At 42.9% G+C, this 18,210-nt stretch overlaps 1 protein-coding gene across 1 annotated transcript in view; it reads left to right on the top strand.

Moving 5' to 3' along the window:
• Nucleotides 1–18,210, top strand: part of PTPRN2 (protein tyrosine phosphatase receptor type N2) — a 1,475,949-nt gene that overhangs the window by 588,212 nt on the left and 869,527 nt on the right. The window contains exon 6 of the mRNA XM_045290142.1: nt 8,300–8,756. Coding sequence (XP_045146077.1) covers nt 8,300–8,756 — 457 coding nt within the window. The remainder of the gene's footprint in view (nt 1–8,299; nt 8,757–18,210) is intronic.

Raw genomic sequence — 18,210 nt, forward strand, 5'->3', positions numbered from 1 at the left:
ATCAAAACTGAAAATTTATCTTTTCAAAATACACTGTTAGGGTATGTGGGGTGGGGAGGGAAAATAAGAGAAGCTGATACCAAGGTCTCAAATAGAAAGTAAATGTTTAGAAAGTGATGGCAACATATGTACAGATATGCTTGATACAGTTGATGTACAGATTGTTATAAGAGCTGTAAGAGTCCCCAATAAAATGATCTTTGAAAAATGAAAACAATTTTAGGAAAATTAAAATGCAAACTATACACTGGTAGTAAAATATTCATAAATAGTATACCTGGTAAAGATTTTATCAGAATTTGTAAAGAATGGTCAAAATTCATTAAGAATAAAAAACAATGAAATAAAAAAATCAGATAAAATATTCTAAGTCTTCTCTAATGAAGATATACAGAAGGCAAATAATCTTTTGGAAAGTATTCAAAATCATTGTTGTTGTAAGGTGCCTTCCAGTAACTTCCAACTCACAGTGACTTCCCTCAGGTGCAACAGAACCAACCACTGTCATCCTCCATAGTAGGCATGTTTGAGCCCATTGTTACAGCCATTTGTCATTTCATCTTGTTGAGGATCTTCTTTGCTTTCACTGACCTTGTATTTTCCCCTAAGCTGATAACCACAAGGTCAGCAGTTCAAAGCCCCACCAGTAACTCCAGAGAAGGAAAGATGCGGCTGTCTACTGCTGTAACGAGTTAAAGTCTTGGAAACCCAAAGAGGCCATTCTACTCTGTTCAATAGGGTTGCCAGGAGTCGGACGTGGCTTAGCGGGGAGTTAGAGTGAGTTAATATTTTATTATGAATGATGTTCTTTTCCCGGGACTTCATCCACCTGATGACATGTCCAAAGTACATGAGACAAAGTCTCACCATCCTTGCTTCTAAGGAGCATTCTGCTCATCCTTCTTCCACTACAGATTAGTTCATTCTACTGGCGATCCATGGTAGAAATATTCATAGCCAATGCTATCAGTGCCTCTTTGGTCTTCGGTATGCATTGTCTAGGTTTTCATGCATGTGAGACAACTGGAAGTGCCATGACTTGGCTCAGGTGCATCTTAGTCATCATGCTGACTTGCTTTTGACACTTTAAAGAGATCTTTTGCAAGATAGTGACCCAATGCAGTAAGTCATTCGATCCCCTGACTGCTGCTTGTATGACCATTTATTGTGGATCTATGTAAAATGAAATTCTTCACAATTCCATGTTTTCCTATTTATTGTGATGGTGTTTATTGATCCAGTTGTGAAGATTTATTTTTTTTTTATGTTGAGGCATAATCCATGCTGAAGGCTGTGGTCTTCAATCTTCCTCAGTCAGCATTTCAAATGCTCTTAACATTTAGCAAGCCTGGTCGTACCATTTACAGGTTGTAAATGAATCTTCCTTTACTCTTGTTGCTGCATTCTTCTTTATATCATCCAGCTTCTCATAGTATTTGGTCAGCATGTGCTAGAAGCTATGCTGGTATTCTCTGACTTCCTGACTCTTGCTGCTTCCTTGTCCCGGATGAAGTCTTCAGAGTAGGGGAGGAGATGAGCAAGGAAGACAAATTAATGAACGGGTTACCTAACATTTTATTGTGCTGCCTGTAGACTCGTGTTACTTTGGAATCAGAATATCCCTAGAGACCTTTGGAGTCCCTGAGTGGTACAAAGTTAAGCACTCAACTACTAACCAAAAGGTTGGTGGTTTGAACCTACCCCAAAGGTGCCTCAGAAGGAAGGCCTGGCAGGTTGGTGTTGACAGGTTGCAGCCTTGACAACCTATGGGGTCCAGCTCCACTCCCCACACATCAGGTCCCCATGCATTGGGGTCAACACAGTGGCTGCTGGTTTGGTTTGATTATTGCCTGGAGAGCGTTAGATTCCATTTCTCATTGTGCAGAGAGGGAAAATGAGGCTGAGGGAGGGGAAGTGATGCTTCATTTCAGTCACCTAACGAGTGGTGGCATCATGGTTATAAGTTGGGCTGCTAACTCTAAGGTCAGCAGTTCAAACCACCAGCTGCTCCTCGGGGAAACACTGGGCTTTCTACCCTGTAACAAGTTACAGATTGGGAAACTCCTAGGGGGAGGTCAGTCCTGTGCCACAGGGTTACGATGAGTCGGCATTGCCTTGACGGCGGTGAGTTTTTGTTTCATTTTCATGCATAGTACAGTTGATATGAGAACATTGGACTTCTGTACATCTTTCTTGTTTTATTTATTTTTGTGGAAAAGCAGAAATCACCACGTTCCATTCTCCAAACTTGACGGAACTCAGCCAGACCACAGGAGGAACCTGCTTCCTTCCACACAGGGAGAAGAGCCCCGCCCCAAAGCAGGCAGCCTGGGCTATACCACTTACTTGCTGGGTGAACTGGTTTCCTTGTCTCTAAAATGGGAAGAGGGGAGCCAACATCTTCAGGTTGTTGAACAGGTTGTTGAAACAAATAATGTTGTTGGCTGCCATGAAGGACTTCCCTCATGGTGACCACAACCCCCTGTCTGGTCCTGCATCCTTTCTGAGACCAGATGGACATTGGGCTGTTGGGACCCACAAGGGTTTCACTGGCTGATTTCCAAGAGTCGACCCTAAGGTCTTTCTCCCTATCAGTAGGGCTCCGTGGACATTTGCCATTCTTGCCTTTATTAGCCCACCCACCCCACCCCACCCCCCTTCTCCTGCAGTTGATTTGATAGCAGGTGGATCTTAACTCCCTGCCTCGTGCTTATTCCAGGTGAACCGGAACATGGACTGGACTTTCCACCTCGATCCATTTGTTTTACCTTTTCGCTTTGCTGGGTATGAGGCTGTTGGACACAGCTGCTGGAAAGATAAACAACCCAGACCAGAAAAAGAGCAGGATGTGTGCACAGGGCCCAGGAAACAAGCAGGGGGAGGGCACAAAAATTCGAGGGCAGATGGGAAACAGCCAGATGTATTTCCCAGTGTCATTGTCTCTTTAGACTCTTTCCAAACTAGCATAATGTGGCATCCTTTGAAGAGAGTCATCATTTCATATCGCTAGCTCATCTTACCTTCTACGTTCTGCAAAAAATCCCTGGTACCAGCAGCTTAGAATTTAACACATTTTTAACCTGATAGGTTTTGTGGACTCAGTAAAATGTGTTTGGGGATGAATTTTTCTAACTCAAGGCTGGAAATCTCTGCTGAAAAAGATAGCACAGTATAAGGAGTGTGAGGCTTCTCTGCTTCAGTGATCCATAAAAAATAAACAAACAAATAAATAGGCCTTTGCCCTGGCAACAGCAACAGCAGTAAGAATGAAACTCATGCTTCATGCCCTAGTCTTCTTGCCCGCCACATGGGCAGCCCACTTACAGGAGAAGGCTGTTATGCACGGACAACTTTCCACTCTGTTGAGACAGAAAGAGACAAGGAGACGGACAGGGAGTGGGAAGCAGAGCCTGGGGAAACTCCACAAATCAGTGACAGCCTGATCACAGAAAGACCCCCAACCCTACCTTAATGAGCTGGACGTGGGGGTTCCTGAGATTTCTCTCTGAACTCCCAGACCTCACCGTACCTAGTGTGACATTGCTGATGCTGACGCCTTGGGAAGCCGGAGGCCCGTCTTGCTGTCACAGGCTTTGTCACACCGGCTGCAAGCTTGTCTTGATCAAAGTGAGTTTGTCAATGCTGCCTTCAGGCGGTGAGTCAAATGGGAGAAAATGCGTGTTGTGTGGTCAAAATATGGGCCAAGTTCGGTTTTCTAATTTCTGCCTAATGCCTGCTGTGGATGAGTGGTCAGTGCAGAGACAGTGGGGTGTGCTGGGATGTGGGTATCAGAGGAGCTGCACGTGTGCCTCTTCATCAGTCTGAATCCGTCATGATGTGGCCTGGTCTGGAGTGGATGGGTTTCCCAGGAGGCAAGCTCGTCAAAGGAAAGATGCCAGCCATTTTGCTGTGGTCCCGGCCTTGGTGAACCTGGGAGCACAGGGCTCACTTCCAGAGAGCTCACCGTCTGGCTAGCAGGAGAGCCTGTGCAAGGTGTTGCCGACAAGGCCAGATGGGGTGCAAAAATGGCTCCCCGCAAGCTGCTCTGATTTCCTGAAGCTGTTTCACACGTCCTCCCCAACTTCTTATCACTTTCCCGAACCTCTCTAATAGTACATTTTCAATTACAGTATTAATAACCTTGATGTAACTTCCATCTTCTTCTGCAAGCTTTTGAGGGCAGGACTCAGTTGCAGTCATTCTTCCCCTGGAGAATGTAGCCCAGAGAGTGGCACACAGCAGATGTGGCTACTGCAATGGAGGGAATGGTAATGACATTGATGCTAGGAAGGCAAGACTAACGTAACTGCCACTTTTCAAATCCTTTCTCTAGGTCATGCACCTAGCTAAACCCTATACTTGTACTCTCCCGAATCCTCCAAACTGCTTTAAGGAAAGAGGAATTATTTTCTCAGCCTTACAGTTGGTAAAAGTGAAATGCAGGAAGGTTAGACAGCTCACTCAAGGTCACCACGGTCACACAGAGATGTACTGACAGCATTTGGACTAGTCTTTCAAACCAGGCTTTTTCCCCCCTGACTTTTATCCAGCAAGCCCTTGTGGGATCAACGGGTAAAAGGATTCTGCCTCATAGCATCTGGAAACATGTGGGTTCAGGAATATGCCTGGAAGGATATGATCTAAATTTAAATTTCAGCAAATGTTGTCAGTAGTTCTCAGATGCTTTGTACTCACAAGCTGGATTACTCTCCCAGTACATCCAAATTAGATTTATCTGGCGTATCACTCGAAGAATTCCAGTCCAAGAAGTGTCCATACTACGTGCCGGAAATCGATAAATCTTCATACTTTGAGGGTTTGAATTTCCAGGTTTGGACAACTAGAATCTTAAAAATGTTTCAGCGTTTTCTTAGGGAACCCCATGTGATAGGTACATTGGATTGCATCTTTGAAACAGAGGATTTGAAAGCGTAGTCGTAGCAACAGCAGCAGCCATTGACACTTCTTTGCCATACGTCATTATCATTTTCCTCATTTACAATGACTTAGAACTTCAATAAGGCACCACACAAGTGGCTCCGTGCTTGGAAGCATCAGAGGGGGCCTTCAAGCCTAGGGCGGGGCTTGACTAGACCCTGTTTACTCTCCTCTGGGAGAACTGAAGACAGAATTTCCTCACTGTTCATTCTCCCAACTCCCAGATCCTTTCCTTATGGGGTGGCCACCCTCACCCCGAAGCTCCAGTGAGCTGACTGATGGCTCTGTAGTGGCTACCACAGTTCTCAGAGGATCCGGGTGACCTATGAAAACTCAGGTTCCATGTTATCTCCACAGCCTCTTTTGATTATGTCACCTATTGAAATAGTCTTATTTTCTTTGATCTGGTCCACAAACTTCAAGAAACCCCAAATAGATTGTTTATCCCAATCGACTGAATACGTTTGTGGGAGAAAGACTCTGTTATAATTTTCTAACCCATTGTGTAAAGCCTGGTTTGTGTCCTAACTTGAGCACTTTAATTACAGTCAAGATGGAGTGGTCCAGGTTAGACTTCCTCCTTAGCAAAGAGAGGAGAGATGTGCAGAGGTACACTAATGAGGCATTTGGATGCAGATCCCCAGCCCCCAGCACTATGACCTGACCAGGTGTTCAGAGACAGCCCTTCTGAAAAGGAGTTTGGGCTGCACTTAAGATTGACACTTATACCCAATTTGTGGGAAATTGCTCGAGGGGCTATTTGTTGTGGTAGCATGTTGTCTCTCTCTTTCTCCTTCCCAGTCTTTCTTTCTCCCTCTTACTCTAAGGAATCTTACTCTCTCTTTTGCTAAAAGAAAAGCTGTTGTTCTCAGCTAGCACTTGGACAAAAGCTGGGATGGCAGTAATTTACTTTTAAATCACATCATTTTGAAAAAGAAAAAAATGTTAGAAAGAAGCTTCCATCTCTTATGCTAATGGAGAAGAAAATGATTCACAATGATTAAAGGAATTGGTTCAAGTTCATATGTAAGAGCTCAAGCTAGAGGCCATACCAAACCAAGATTTTCAGAATTCCAGCATATTACATTGAAATCTATTTCCAAAGGCTAAACCCAAATATTAGATGGATGGATAGATAGATAGATAGATAGATAGATAGATAGATAGATAGATAGATAGATAGATAGATAGAAAACGGCACTTGGGCATTTGAGCCAGTTGTTTTAAATTCAGTTATGAGGCCTCATTGTAACTTGGTCCTAATTTGTATACCACTGTTGACCTAAAAGTGATCATTAGCTCCATGGAAGGTCCAAAAATCAAACCAAAATCACTGTCATCGAGTTGATTCCAACTCACAATGACTCTATAGGGCAGAGTAGAACTTCCCCTTGACTTTCCAAGACTGTAACTCTTTACCATAATAAAAAGCCTCATCTGTCTCCCACAGAGCAGCTGGTGGTTTCAAACTGCTCACCTTGTGGTTAACAACCCAACACATAACCCATTATGCTACCAGGGAAGAAGAAAATGTGAATGGGCAAGTTATTTAAAATGAATGGTTTCTGGGTCCATGCCACATCACTCAGAGACTTCTGTGTAGGCTTCAGACAATCTAAACTTTTTTTTTGTGACAAAGAAAACATCCTTTCAAAAATGCGTCCATAGTTTCATTCTCAGAGGTAGAAATCAATACTTCTAATAAGTTTGTGGCTTTTCTAGGTTTGAATAGCACAACATCTGGGCCTTGTGTGTCTAGCAGCAGGTTGTGAGTATAGAAACAAAGAGTAGAGAACAGGTCCTAATTGTAAAATATATTAATGTGGCTGGGAAAAATACAGGCTAGAGACCTCCTGAAAGACCAGGCTGGTCAGGGCATGAATTATTAAACAGTATTACATAGTGTTAAACAGAGACCTTACCACTGCAGGACATTGTTAAAAGAATCGCATATAAAAATGTTTTAAACCATCAATAAAGAGTTGGAGTTAAATAGGGCCTCTAAGCCTTTGTAAATTCTATTGAAGGTTGCTTGAAGAGAAATTCAATTATAGAGAAAGCTTTCCTTTGAGGTCCAATAAGCACCAAAATGCAGCAAAGGATTTGTATTTATGTTTTTCCAAGTAAAATATATAAGTAGATAGTTGTTACTGTTTTTAGGTACCCTGGATTTGGTTCGACTGATAGCAGTCCTATAGGCAATGGATTGAAACACTGCCCAGTCCTCTGAAATTCCTCACAATTGTTCTTATGTTTGAACCCCTTGTGGTAGCTACTGTGTCGATCCATCTTGTCGAGGACCTCCCTCCTTTATGATGCCTCTCTACCTTACCAAGCATCGCGTCCTTCTCCAAGGGCAGGTCTCTCCTGACATGTCGAAAGTACATGAGATGAGCCCTTACTGTCCTTGCCTCTGAGAAGCATTCTGGCTGTTTAACATCATTAAGCTGTGTGGAAATAGGAATCAAAACCACAATTAGACATTACTTCACATCTATTAAATGGCTGTAATAAAAAGGGAGATAATGCTGAGTGCTGGCAAGGATGTGGAGGTACTGCAATCCTTGTAGATTTCTGGTGGGGATATAAAATGGTACAGCCTCTTTGGAGAACAGTTTAACAGTTCTTCCAAAAATTAAATTACATGATCTAGAAATTCCACTTTTAGGTGTATATATATATGTAGAAGAACTGAAAACATGTGACCTTACGTAAACTTGCACATTAATATCCATATTAGCATTATTCATCATAACCAAAAGAGAAAAGCAACCTAATGTCCATCAACAGATGAATGAGTAAACAAAATGTGTAAATCCATGGATCAGTTCCTTTGGCTGTAAATAAGAATGAAGGAATAATATGTGCTACGAGTCATGGATGAACTGGAAGAGCATCATGCTATGTGAAATAAAACAGATATTAAAAAACCCACAAATTATAGGATGTCATGTATGTCAAATATCGGGTTTAAGTAAAAAATAAAGACCAATGAATGGTTTCCAGAGACTAAGAGGGGAGAGAGGAATGGGGATGGGGCAGTGTTTGGAGAAAATATTTTGGGATTTGATACAGGTGATGGTTGTACCACTCTGTGACTCAGTTAAAAAAAATCACTGAATTGGACACTTTATCTCATTAAAGCTAGTATAAAAAACAAACCAACAGACCCATTCAAATGATAGGAAACACAGAATTTGGCCAATTGGTGGAACGAACTGACAGTGCCTATGGTGGGTGTCCCTCAGATACCTGGCGCTCTGTACAGCCCAGGAACTTGACACTAAATACCATTTTGGTGAAACTTGGTTGAGTATGGAGACTGAATTTTGTCCTGCATTTGTGTTTCTGCCCCCTCCAGAGTGACGATTCCTTCCCTGAAAGCGTCCTGACCTACGTGACTCAAACATCCAAAGGAGGTAGCTCTGTTCTGACTTACCCTCCCATGTCTCGGGCCAGTTACCCTGAAGATCTGCCCTTGCGGACCTTTGGCCCGCTCCAGCTGGACGAGCTCAGTCCTAAGGTGGACAGCAGCCTGGACAGACAGAACCTGATAGCGGCTCTCAATGCCTATGCTGCTCAGAGGCCAGTGGCGCCAGGCTTGGACAGGGCCTCAGTGCATCGCAGCAGCATCCTTGCACCCCCAGTGCCCCAAGCTGGCCCCTATGATGAGACTCCCCCTGGCGAGAATGACCGGAGTATGCTGTACCTTCTGCAGGAGCATGTGAGAACACCGAGGCCCGTCTCAGCACCCACGGCCTTACAGCAGTGGCCCTCTGCTCTTGAAGATCCCAAAGAGCCACTCAGCACAGGAGCCGGTAAATGTGGCACTTCTTTTGGGTGTGTGTGTGTGCTTGTTTCCTGGAACCTGTTCATGGCCAGGGAGCCCGGGTAGGGTAGTGGGTTGTATCAGTTTGAAACCACCAGCTGCTTTGAGGGAGAAAGATCAGTCTTTCTACTCCTGTAAAGATTTACAGCCTATGAAACCCACAAGGGTAATTCGACTCTGTCTTCCAGGGTTGCTCTGAGTTGGCATCCATTCAGTGAATTTACTCATGGGTGTGAGTTTTCACTACTTCCCAGTCATCCTGTCAATTGCCTGTCCTTTGTTCTCCACATGCTTTGCAGTTCCTTTAGGATATTGGGTAGAAACCAGATGTACTGTGAGACAGGGAACTATGTTCTCTTTTTTTCTCTCAGTTTTGGTGAAAGAGAAGGAGCTAATACTATTTGCCATGAAATAGGTTTTAGATGACGACCATCCCAGGTAGAATCAGAACAGATATTACCCAGTCCTGTCCAATGATTGGTATGGGTATGCCCAGATCTATCGTTACCAGCTGTTGTGTCAGCCTAGTTCACCAAGGGTCACCCACACCTTCACTGTTGCTCTGCTTCAGCAAACACAATGTCCTTCTCCAGTGGTCAGTCCTTCTGGATCCAAAGTAAGTAAGTCAAAGTCTCAGACAGTACTCTGGGAGCTAAAGGGTTTTCAGTGGGTCAATTTCAGAAGTAGATCACCAGACCTTTCTTTCTAGTCTGTCTTAGTCTGGAAGCATCACTGAACGCCATCTACCTGCTACTAAGGAAAATATTGATAGCATAACTTCTAGTATCCTAGCAACATGCAAGCCTTCATACTATTACAAACTGGCAGAGGTGTGGTGGGGTACTATCCTACCAAATGTGAATTCAAGAAGTAGGTCTGAAATGAGTGGTTGGGTGGCATCTTAAGAGACTGTCACTGTTGAGTTCTTGCTTCTTTTAAATCCTTTCCCCCACAAGTTCACCATTTAATGACTTGGTTGAATGAGTGCAATAAAACAGGGCAAAACATGGCTATCAGGCCAAAGCCCACAAACGTTCTGACTGCACGGTGCTTTGTACTATGGGATGTAAGCTCTTTTAGATCAGATGCTCTGCCATCTTGCCCCACATCTCACTGCTTCTGTTAATCAAACATGCTGCTTCACGTGCTCCTGGATATTTGCCATTTCCCTAAAACATACAATCTGACAATCTTAATGCAATTAATGTATAGGATATAATTTGAACATCAAAAATCATATATTTCAGCATTTTCATGTGAGCTATGGGTCTGGTACAGTAGCTATGTGGGACAAGCCTTGGGCTGCTAACTGTGGAATTGGTGGTTCAACCCCCCCAAGCCACTACAAGGGAGAAAGATGAGGCTGTCTGTATCTGTAAAGATCTGTAGTCTCAGAAACCCGAGAGATGATTCTTCTCCATCCTGTAGGCTAACTATGAGTCTAAAGCAACTCGATGGCAGTGGGTTTATGGCCACCCCCCAGGAGAAAGAGTAATTACTGATTCCCACTCCTTTACAATATGTAAAGGGCTCTGACCTATTTATTTTCTAACAGTCTTTCTCAAGATAAAATTGAGATTTTTCATAAATGACATTCTTTTTGAAAATACACAAATGAAATCAAGCAGCACATTAACATTAGAACTTTCTAGTTTCCAAAAGTGAAAACCTAATTGAAGTTGTTTTGACATTCTCCCAACCCTACATGTTGTTACTTTTCAGCCACGAAGCTCTCTCTTTCTCTTTGTGTGTCCACGTAGCCATTATGCCAATTTTTAAATGGCAGAAATATGAGGCCATTACTATTGCTTGTTCCATTGAACTATCTTGGGGAGGGGGCAGGTATATGAGGGAGCAGATTGTTTTGACTGAGAATTGGCTCCTCATAAACACTCCAACAGGGAGATTGATGATGTTTGTCTGTGAATGATGGATAGCCCTGAGTAGGGCCTTTCCTTCCAGCATTGCCCTGTTGAGGTAGTTTCAGCTCTGCTTTATCCATACTGTGGTAGTTGCATAATCTGGTGTCAATTTGAGAGGATTACAAATGAAGGGGTGGAGTTTGCCTGTCAATCAGGTCATAGCAAATGAGGCCTCTGTGTGGGCATGGCCTTTTCCTGAGGATTCTGGGAGCTCCAGTATTTCCTCCTTGGAGGTGGGAGGCACTCTCTCTTACTACTCACTCCCTGTGAGACATCCCTGTGGAGAAGACACATGGAGAGAAGCTGATGGAGCCAGACCTCTGGAGCCGGAGAAGCCACGTGGAGACCCCTGCCAATGCTGAGATGCTTACAAATGACACTGGATCCACAAGAATTCTCACCCACTGGCCTGTGATCTTTCAGCATGTGTTTCGTGAGTCTGAAGAGGACTTTATAGATTGATGTCAGACATATGGACTAAAATCGGACTTATGGACTTGATCTGGACTGGGCTGGGATGTTTTCTCAATATTCAAATACTATTGTATATAAAACTCTTTCTTATACATACATGAGTGTGTCTATGAAGCTGTTTCTCCAGTCTACCCATACTAACGCACATATCTACTCCGAGAAACTCCTTATCTTGACTCTCCCATGAACAATTAACTCTATCAAGTAGTTCCTGTCTGCTAATTTGCTTTTCAAATGGTCCTATGCTTCTTGATGTGCAACTCAGTGTCGTCCTCACACTCTTCTATAAATACACTATTGGAGGTCACCTTCCCCCTGCCAATGGCCAGTCATTGGCCTCTTCTCCACGATCATTCTCTTCTCCGTGGCACTGACCGCCTCTTCCTTTAGATTCTCCTGCCGTTGTGCTCCATGCTGCCCTGTCATGTGCAGCCTTCCTGTGCTGTCCTTAACCCTTCCTTCTGTGCCCCCCATGTCATCTCTTACATCTGAGAAAGGACAGTCTCATTTGTTGAATGCTTAGTCTCCAGGAGTGGAAGTCTTCTTGCGGGCTAGTGCTTTTGTTGTACTCATCGGACTAGGAAGAGCTCAGTAATATTGCCCCGGTCCCAAAGAGAGCCCCAGGGGATGTTCACAGGTGAAATAGGCTCCAACTCTGCTCATGCTGCTTCTGCTCCTGGGGATGTGCTTCTCCTTCTCCCAGCTTGCTTGGTGCCATTCCATTGCTCACACCGCCAGGGACCACCAGCTTCATGGACGTTTTCTTGAAAGTCTGCTCTCCACATTCCAATAACCACCAGTATCTACATACTTAAATTGTCATTTTCTTGTTACCTTTTTGTATACACTGTGCTTTTGTTGTTGTTGTTTGTGAGTTTTTCACCCCACAATAGAATTTATACTTTATTCAGAAAGGGTCTTCTTTATTTTATTTTAATCATTTTATTGGGGGTTCTTATAACATTCCATACATCAATTGTATAAAGCATATTTGTACATATGTTGCCATCATCATTTCCAAAACATTTTCTACTTGAGCCCTTGGTGTAAGCTCCTCTATTTTCCCCTTCCTTCCTGAACCTGTTTTCACAGCAGTATAATATACTTTTTAAGAAGTGTCATGTAAAACATCACACCCCAAATAGACTTCACCTTCAGCAAATGACAACTCATAACCTCATCCCACTACTTCCATTTTTTAAAACAAATCTCATTCATGAAATAATTTCACATGTAAATATTTCAGTATATTCTATAAACTTAACCATCATAGCTTTATCACATGTAAAAATCATTACTTTTTAATAATATCTATTCTGTAATTGAATTTCTCAATTGTCACCTTACATTTTCTTTTCCAATTGGTTCTTTTGAAGCAGGATCCAAGAATGTCAATTGAGTGTGTTGGATATCTCTATTAAGTCCCTTTTAATCTACATAAGATTTCTCCTCCCTCATTTTTCTTTTCTTGTATTTATTTACAGAATCGATGTCATTTGTCTTATGGTATTTTTCACATTCTGAAGTTTACTGATTATTGCAAATGTAATGTTAACCTTTAAATTGGTGGTAAGATCTAGAGTTTCATGCCCATACCCTTTGTTTCCGTGTTTAACAAGGATATTTTGTAAGTGAGATGATGCACTGCTACAAAGAGACACTTGTCTAATCCTCTCTTGGTCTGAGGTGTTAGCTGCAATAGATCATTTAGCCTCTCTAGGACCTTCCCCAGAAGAATTCAATTTATAGTTGGAAAGTGTTCAGGGCACCTTCCTGATTCTCCACACGCTAACATTCACCCGCTCCTCGTCCCTAATTTTATTCTCTCATGATAGACTATCCTTTTGAACCCTTCTCTCGGTCTTTCATAGCATATTTCTGGTATTCTTTGATAAATGTGTGCCTCCTTTTGAAGACTGGAGCTTAATGAAGACAGCAAACAGCCCCCCGCCCCCTCCTTTGTATCTCAAAATTGCATGCAGCATGTTGCTTGCGCAACATTTGTTGAATTAATGATTTTCTATGAGGGACCTAATTTTCTCTTCATATAAGCTTTAAATATATCATTTTAAACTGCTTTTGTCCTCCATCAGGAAATGCAAGTCTGAGAAGTTAAATGGTGACTGAAAACGCAACCAAACCCAAACCTGAAGACCAGTTGTTGCTGGTCGAGTCAGACTCCTGATGACCCTGTGGGTCGGAGTCCAATGGTTGCTGCATTGTGTTTTCAGATGGAGACCCAACCTTTCCCTGGAGCTGTCTCTGGGTGGCATCAAATCTCCATCCTTTCAGCCAGTAACATAAACTACCTGCAGCACCCAGTGGCCCCAAGAAGACGACATCTGACCCAAATGCTGCCTTTCTTAAGAGAAAGTCCAAGTGCTTCTGAGCCAACTATCTAAAATGAAGATTTAAACTATTTTCCATGGTTATACAGGCTAATTGGTCCTAGACTCTGGGATCCAAAACGCTAGCTTTCTCTGATGGATTATTTATTCTGTACAAAGTTGTAGGCTTTGCCTCTAAGAGTGAGCAGACAACTTTATGTGATGAGCTCCCCAGTGAATAGAGGGGGTGGGGTGGTGGGGAAGGGGAAGGATGGCCATTGCAAACTGTGACCAGGAGAATAAGTGCTATTGGAATTGTGGAAGGAAAAGATCTCCTTGGGGTGGGATGTGCAGCTAAGGTAGGATGGATGAATATTTATTTTGGTCCTTACACTATTTAATGAAAAAAGGAACAGAAGAAAATATTGACTGTCCTCTAAGCTGGCAGGTCCAATCTCAGTGCACGCCAGTCAAACCTCACTTTATGGGGCACAGTCTACTGTGCTCCCCAGATCCTGAGCTTTCGTTTGTCTGTCTGTTTGGTTGTGTACAAATTGAGGGTCTACAGCAATCCTGTAACTAGCAAGTCTACAGAGGCCAAGTTCCAACAGCATGGGCTCACTTTGTGTTCCTCTGTCACATCAAAAGATTTCAAACTTTCTCATCATACTATGAACAGACTACAGTGTGGTGTGAACCTAACTTTTATATGCACTGGGAAAACACAAAAAATTCTTCAGACTCCCTTCATTTTGATAGTCACTTTCTAGTGTCAGCCTGGAGCCAACCCTTCCGTCTTTCTGAGGTATGCTTGGTTAGGGTTTTAATTAATGTTCCCCAATCACAGACACTGAGGCCCAGGCCATTTTTCACATCCCTTTCTGGAAACCTGACAATACCAGTAGGTTTCACCATCCCGGGGGACCATTTGTGAGAAGGTAAAAGGGATTAGATGGACCAAGGTCCCCTGCTGCAGTATTCCCATGTGAAGATGCAGGGGTTGCTAGTAGTTCTTACCAGGAAACCTGATTTTACCTTAAAGATATTAGAAAGTCAGTGGGTGAATACAGAAGTCTGTGCCTTTTCTTTGATTTGCTGTTCAACGTTTAGGGACTTAATTATCATGGTTATATTTCTTTCTTTTTTAAATGGTGAAACCCTAGATCAGTGGTTCTCAACCTTCCTAATGCCACGACCCTTTCATACAGTTCCTCATGTTGTGGTGACCCCCCAACCATAAAATTATTTTCATTGCACTTCATAATTGTAATTTTGCTACTGTTATGAATCAGGCTACCACAGTGAAAAGGTCATTTGACCCCCACAGGGGTGACGAGCCACAGGTTGAAAACCACTGCCCTAGATGTTTAGGGCTTAAATAAGCTGAGTTTTTCAGCACATTTTTAATGCAGCTTTCATGGTAAAATTAGGTGTCTCGGCTGATATTCGGGTCGGCTTATACTCAAGTATATACAGCCTATGTTGTTGTTGTCTAGTTGATTACAACTCATAGTGACCCCAGGTGTGTAGTGTACAGCTGTCCCATGGGGATTGTTTGGGCTGTGACCCTTCAGAAGCAGATTGCCCGGCCTGTCTCCCATGGTACCTGCTGCATGCATTCTGGCCGACAAACCTGCAGTTAGGAGTTGAGATAGTGCTTAACCATTGGAACCACCCAAGAACTTCTTATACAGGTAGTTCCTAATGTACAGTGTGTTAAAATTACAATGAAATGAACTACACTTCGGTCCACCTGGTTTGGTTTTTTTTTAATTGGTATATTTTATCATTATTAATTTTGCAGTAAAAAGATTAGCTGGATTTTTTGCTAAACTAAATTCGGGCCTTCTATTTCTTAAAAATGTGAACCCAAATGCTGACTGCTTTGCTCAAGTCAATCTGCAGGTTTGGGAAGCAGTGAGGTCTTACCATGAACTACGTGAAGACAAACAAGAAAAGGCCCATACAGACAGCTCTCAATGATCTTAACTGGAAGCACCAGGCCTACTCTCAGAGGTGATCCAGAACCTTCCACAAGTGGAGTTATTACTGCAGCTGACAAGATGCCAGTGTTGAACAATTCTTCTCAATCTCTTGAGTCCATTTTTATGATTTGTTTATTTGGTAATGTTTGGATGTATATATCAAAATATTTCTGTAACTTTATCGGCAAAATTTCCAATCCCCAAAGGCAAAGATCAAAGTATCATGATACTGATAACATGCTAGGAAAACAATGAAAAAACACACACGAGCAAAAATAAATGAGGTATTTGGCTTGTGTTAGAACCAACTTAGGGCAGAGTCATCAGAACAGAACCGTGATTTAAGTGGAGGACTCCCTGTAGGATGTTAGAGAGAGAGTTCACTGCCTTAGTATAGCTTGCAAAGTGTTTTTGCATAGCTCTATTCCCAACTCCATTTAATGAGATTTGAAACCTGCTTTTATCCCCTGATTATATTATTAGTGCTTTGCTACAACATAAATGCATTTTCACCTGTAAAAATGCATAAGAAAGTGTTGACTATCATTGTTCAGTTCTCTAAATATAGTCATGTCTGTAGACCCTTTTTGATTTTTTGGTAAGTACCATATTGAGCACTCTGCAGACAAGTGGGTGCCTCTTAGCGTCTGCTCCATGACTATTGATAATCTTCCATAACATATAGAAGAAGGTACCTCTATTATCTAATAGCCTCTTATATATGTGAAATATTGTCTCACACTCAGTGTGAAATATCTGAGGTCTTCTATTTATACCAATCCTGATAGCTGGGTGTCAGCAAATGCCCAACTCCTTCTTGCAGTGGGGGAAGATGGGAAAGGACTGGTGTACATCTCTGGGTGCTACTCTGTGGTCTGACACAATAGGAAATTGTCTCTTCTTGCCAGACCTTCAAATCCCACCTCTATCAATTTAGCAGCCCTTTAAGGCATGGAAGCCACAGTGTTGCCCAGGCAAGCATCTCAAGCAATCATTTATGGGTCTAGGTGTACCTGGGTGTGCATTCATTGGCACTGACTGAACTAGCCATACCTTCCTCTAAGTCCATAGGGACAGATTTCCCTGGCTTTTATGCCAACCTAGAATCATTCTTTTCAGAGTTGAAAGGAACATAGATAGTCACTTGCTCTCTCCCACCCACATGAGAAAACCTGTCTACAGTATTTTATCTGTGACCTCATTGCTTCAGGGGGAGGTCCGTTTCACTATAAGCCAGCTGTGTTTACTAGAAAGTTCTTTATATTAAGTGTTGAGAAGCTGGGGTATGTGAAGAAGAATGCATCATCAGCTTTGGGGGAAGGCTTGTTAAAGACGTGTGCTATGCAGATGCTTCAACTTCCTGAAAGGGAAGAGGGCTGGAAGCACTTCTCAATGGGGATCAAAGGGAGTCTTCAATAGGGATTGCACCTCAACATAAAACTCAAAGCCTCACAACTGAACCAATAAGCAACATCCCAATGGAAAGAAATACTGAGGTTGTTCAGGATTGCGTTTACTTGGATTCACAATCAATGCCCAAGGAAGCATCAGTCAAGAAGTCAAAAGAAATACTGCATTGGGCAAATCTACTGAAAAGGCCTTTTTGAAATGTTAAAAGATTAATATGACACTTGGAGGACTAGAGTGTGCCTGCCCCAAGCCACAATCCATGTGTTCAGTAGTCACACCCGAATATGAGAGATGGACAATGAATAAGAAGGATGAACGTAGCATTTGAATTATGGTATTCACAATGACTATTGAATATACCACGGGCTACCAGAAGAGCAAACAAATCTGCCTTGGAAGACCGAGAGCCAGAATATTCCTTAGAAGGGAGGATGGCAAGACTTTGTCTCACATACTCTATAGACAAGCTTTTCGGGAGGGACTGGTCTCTGGATAACAGCATCGTGCGTGGTAACATAGAGAATCAGTAAAAGAGAAAGCTCCTCAGAAAGATGGGTTGGCACATGATGACAATGATGTTTTTAAAGATAGCTAGGATTGTGAGAATGATACAGTACCAAAAAGCATTCTGTTCTATTGTATATAGGGTCTCTGAGAGCAGTGCTGGGGCTGTGCGTTGGATTGCTAACTGCAAAATATTGTTCCCCTCCTCCGGCTGCTCCATGGTAAAAAGATGAGGCTGTCTGTTCCCATGTAGATTCACAGTCTCAGAAATCCCGCACAGGGCCACTATGAGTCAGAAGCAATTTGATGGTAGCGGTGGGGTGGTCAGAAGCTACTTGATGGTACCGAACTAAAACCATCTAAGTCTAAGCTACATAAGATAGTTAAAGTTTATTGTGCCAACCTGGCTGATAAACACATGTGGGGTTAATTGAAGGGTGGAGAGATAAATGGCTCGGTGAGCCGCGCCTTTCTAGTTCTTGGGTCTCTTGCTTTCTAATGGTCGAACCAGGGTGCAGCTACCTAAGCCAGTTCCCTGGTTCAGCTGGCAAGGCTCACTTCCTGTAAGACATCCCTGAGGAGAAGCCACATGGACCTACCCCGATGCAGCCCTGTGTGCTGGAGCAGCCATGTGGAGACCCCTGCCAGCACTGAGATGCTTACACATTCAGTGAATCAGTTTTCCTCCTGCAGTCGGCATCGTAGTGTATGTTTTGTGAGATGGAGGAGGACTTTGTGGATTGCTGTTAGACATATGGGCTAATGTTGGACTTGTGGGCTTGGGCAGCACTGGGTTGGGATATTTTCTTGATGTGCACTTA

The sequence above is a fragment of the Echinops telfairi genome, unplaced genomic scaffold (assembly GCF_000313985.2).
Source record: "Echinops telfairi isolate 266 unplaced genomic scaffold, ASM31398v2 ScPeMD7_31;HRSCAF=116, whole genome shotgun sequence".
Lineage (NCBI taxonomy): Eukaryota > Metazoa > Chordata > Mammalia > Afrosoricida > Tenrecidae > Echinops > Echinops telfairi.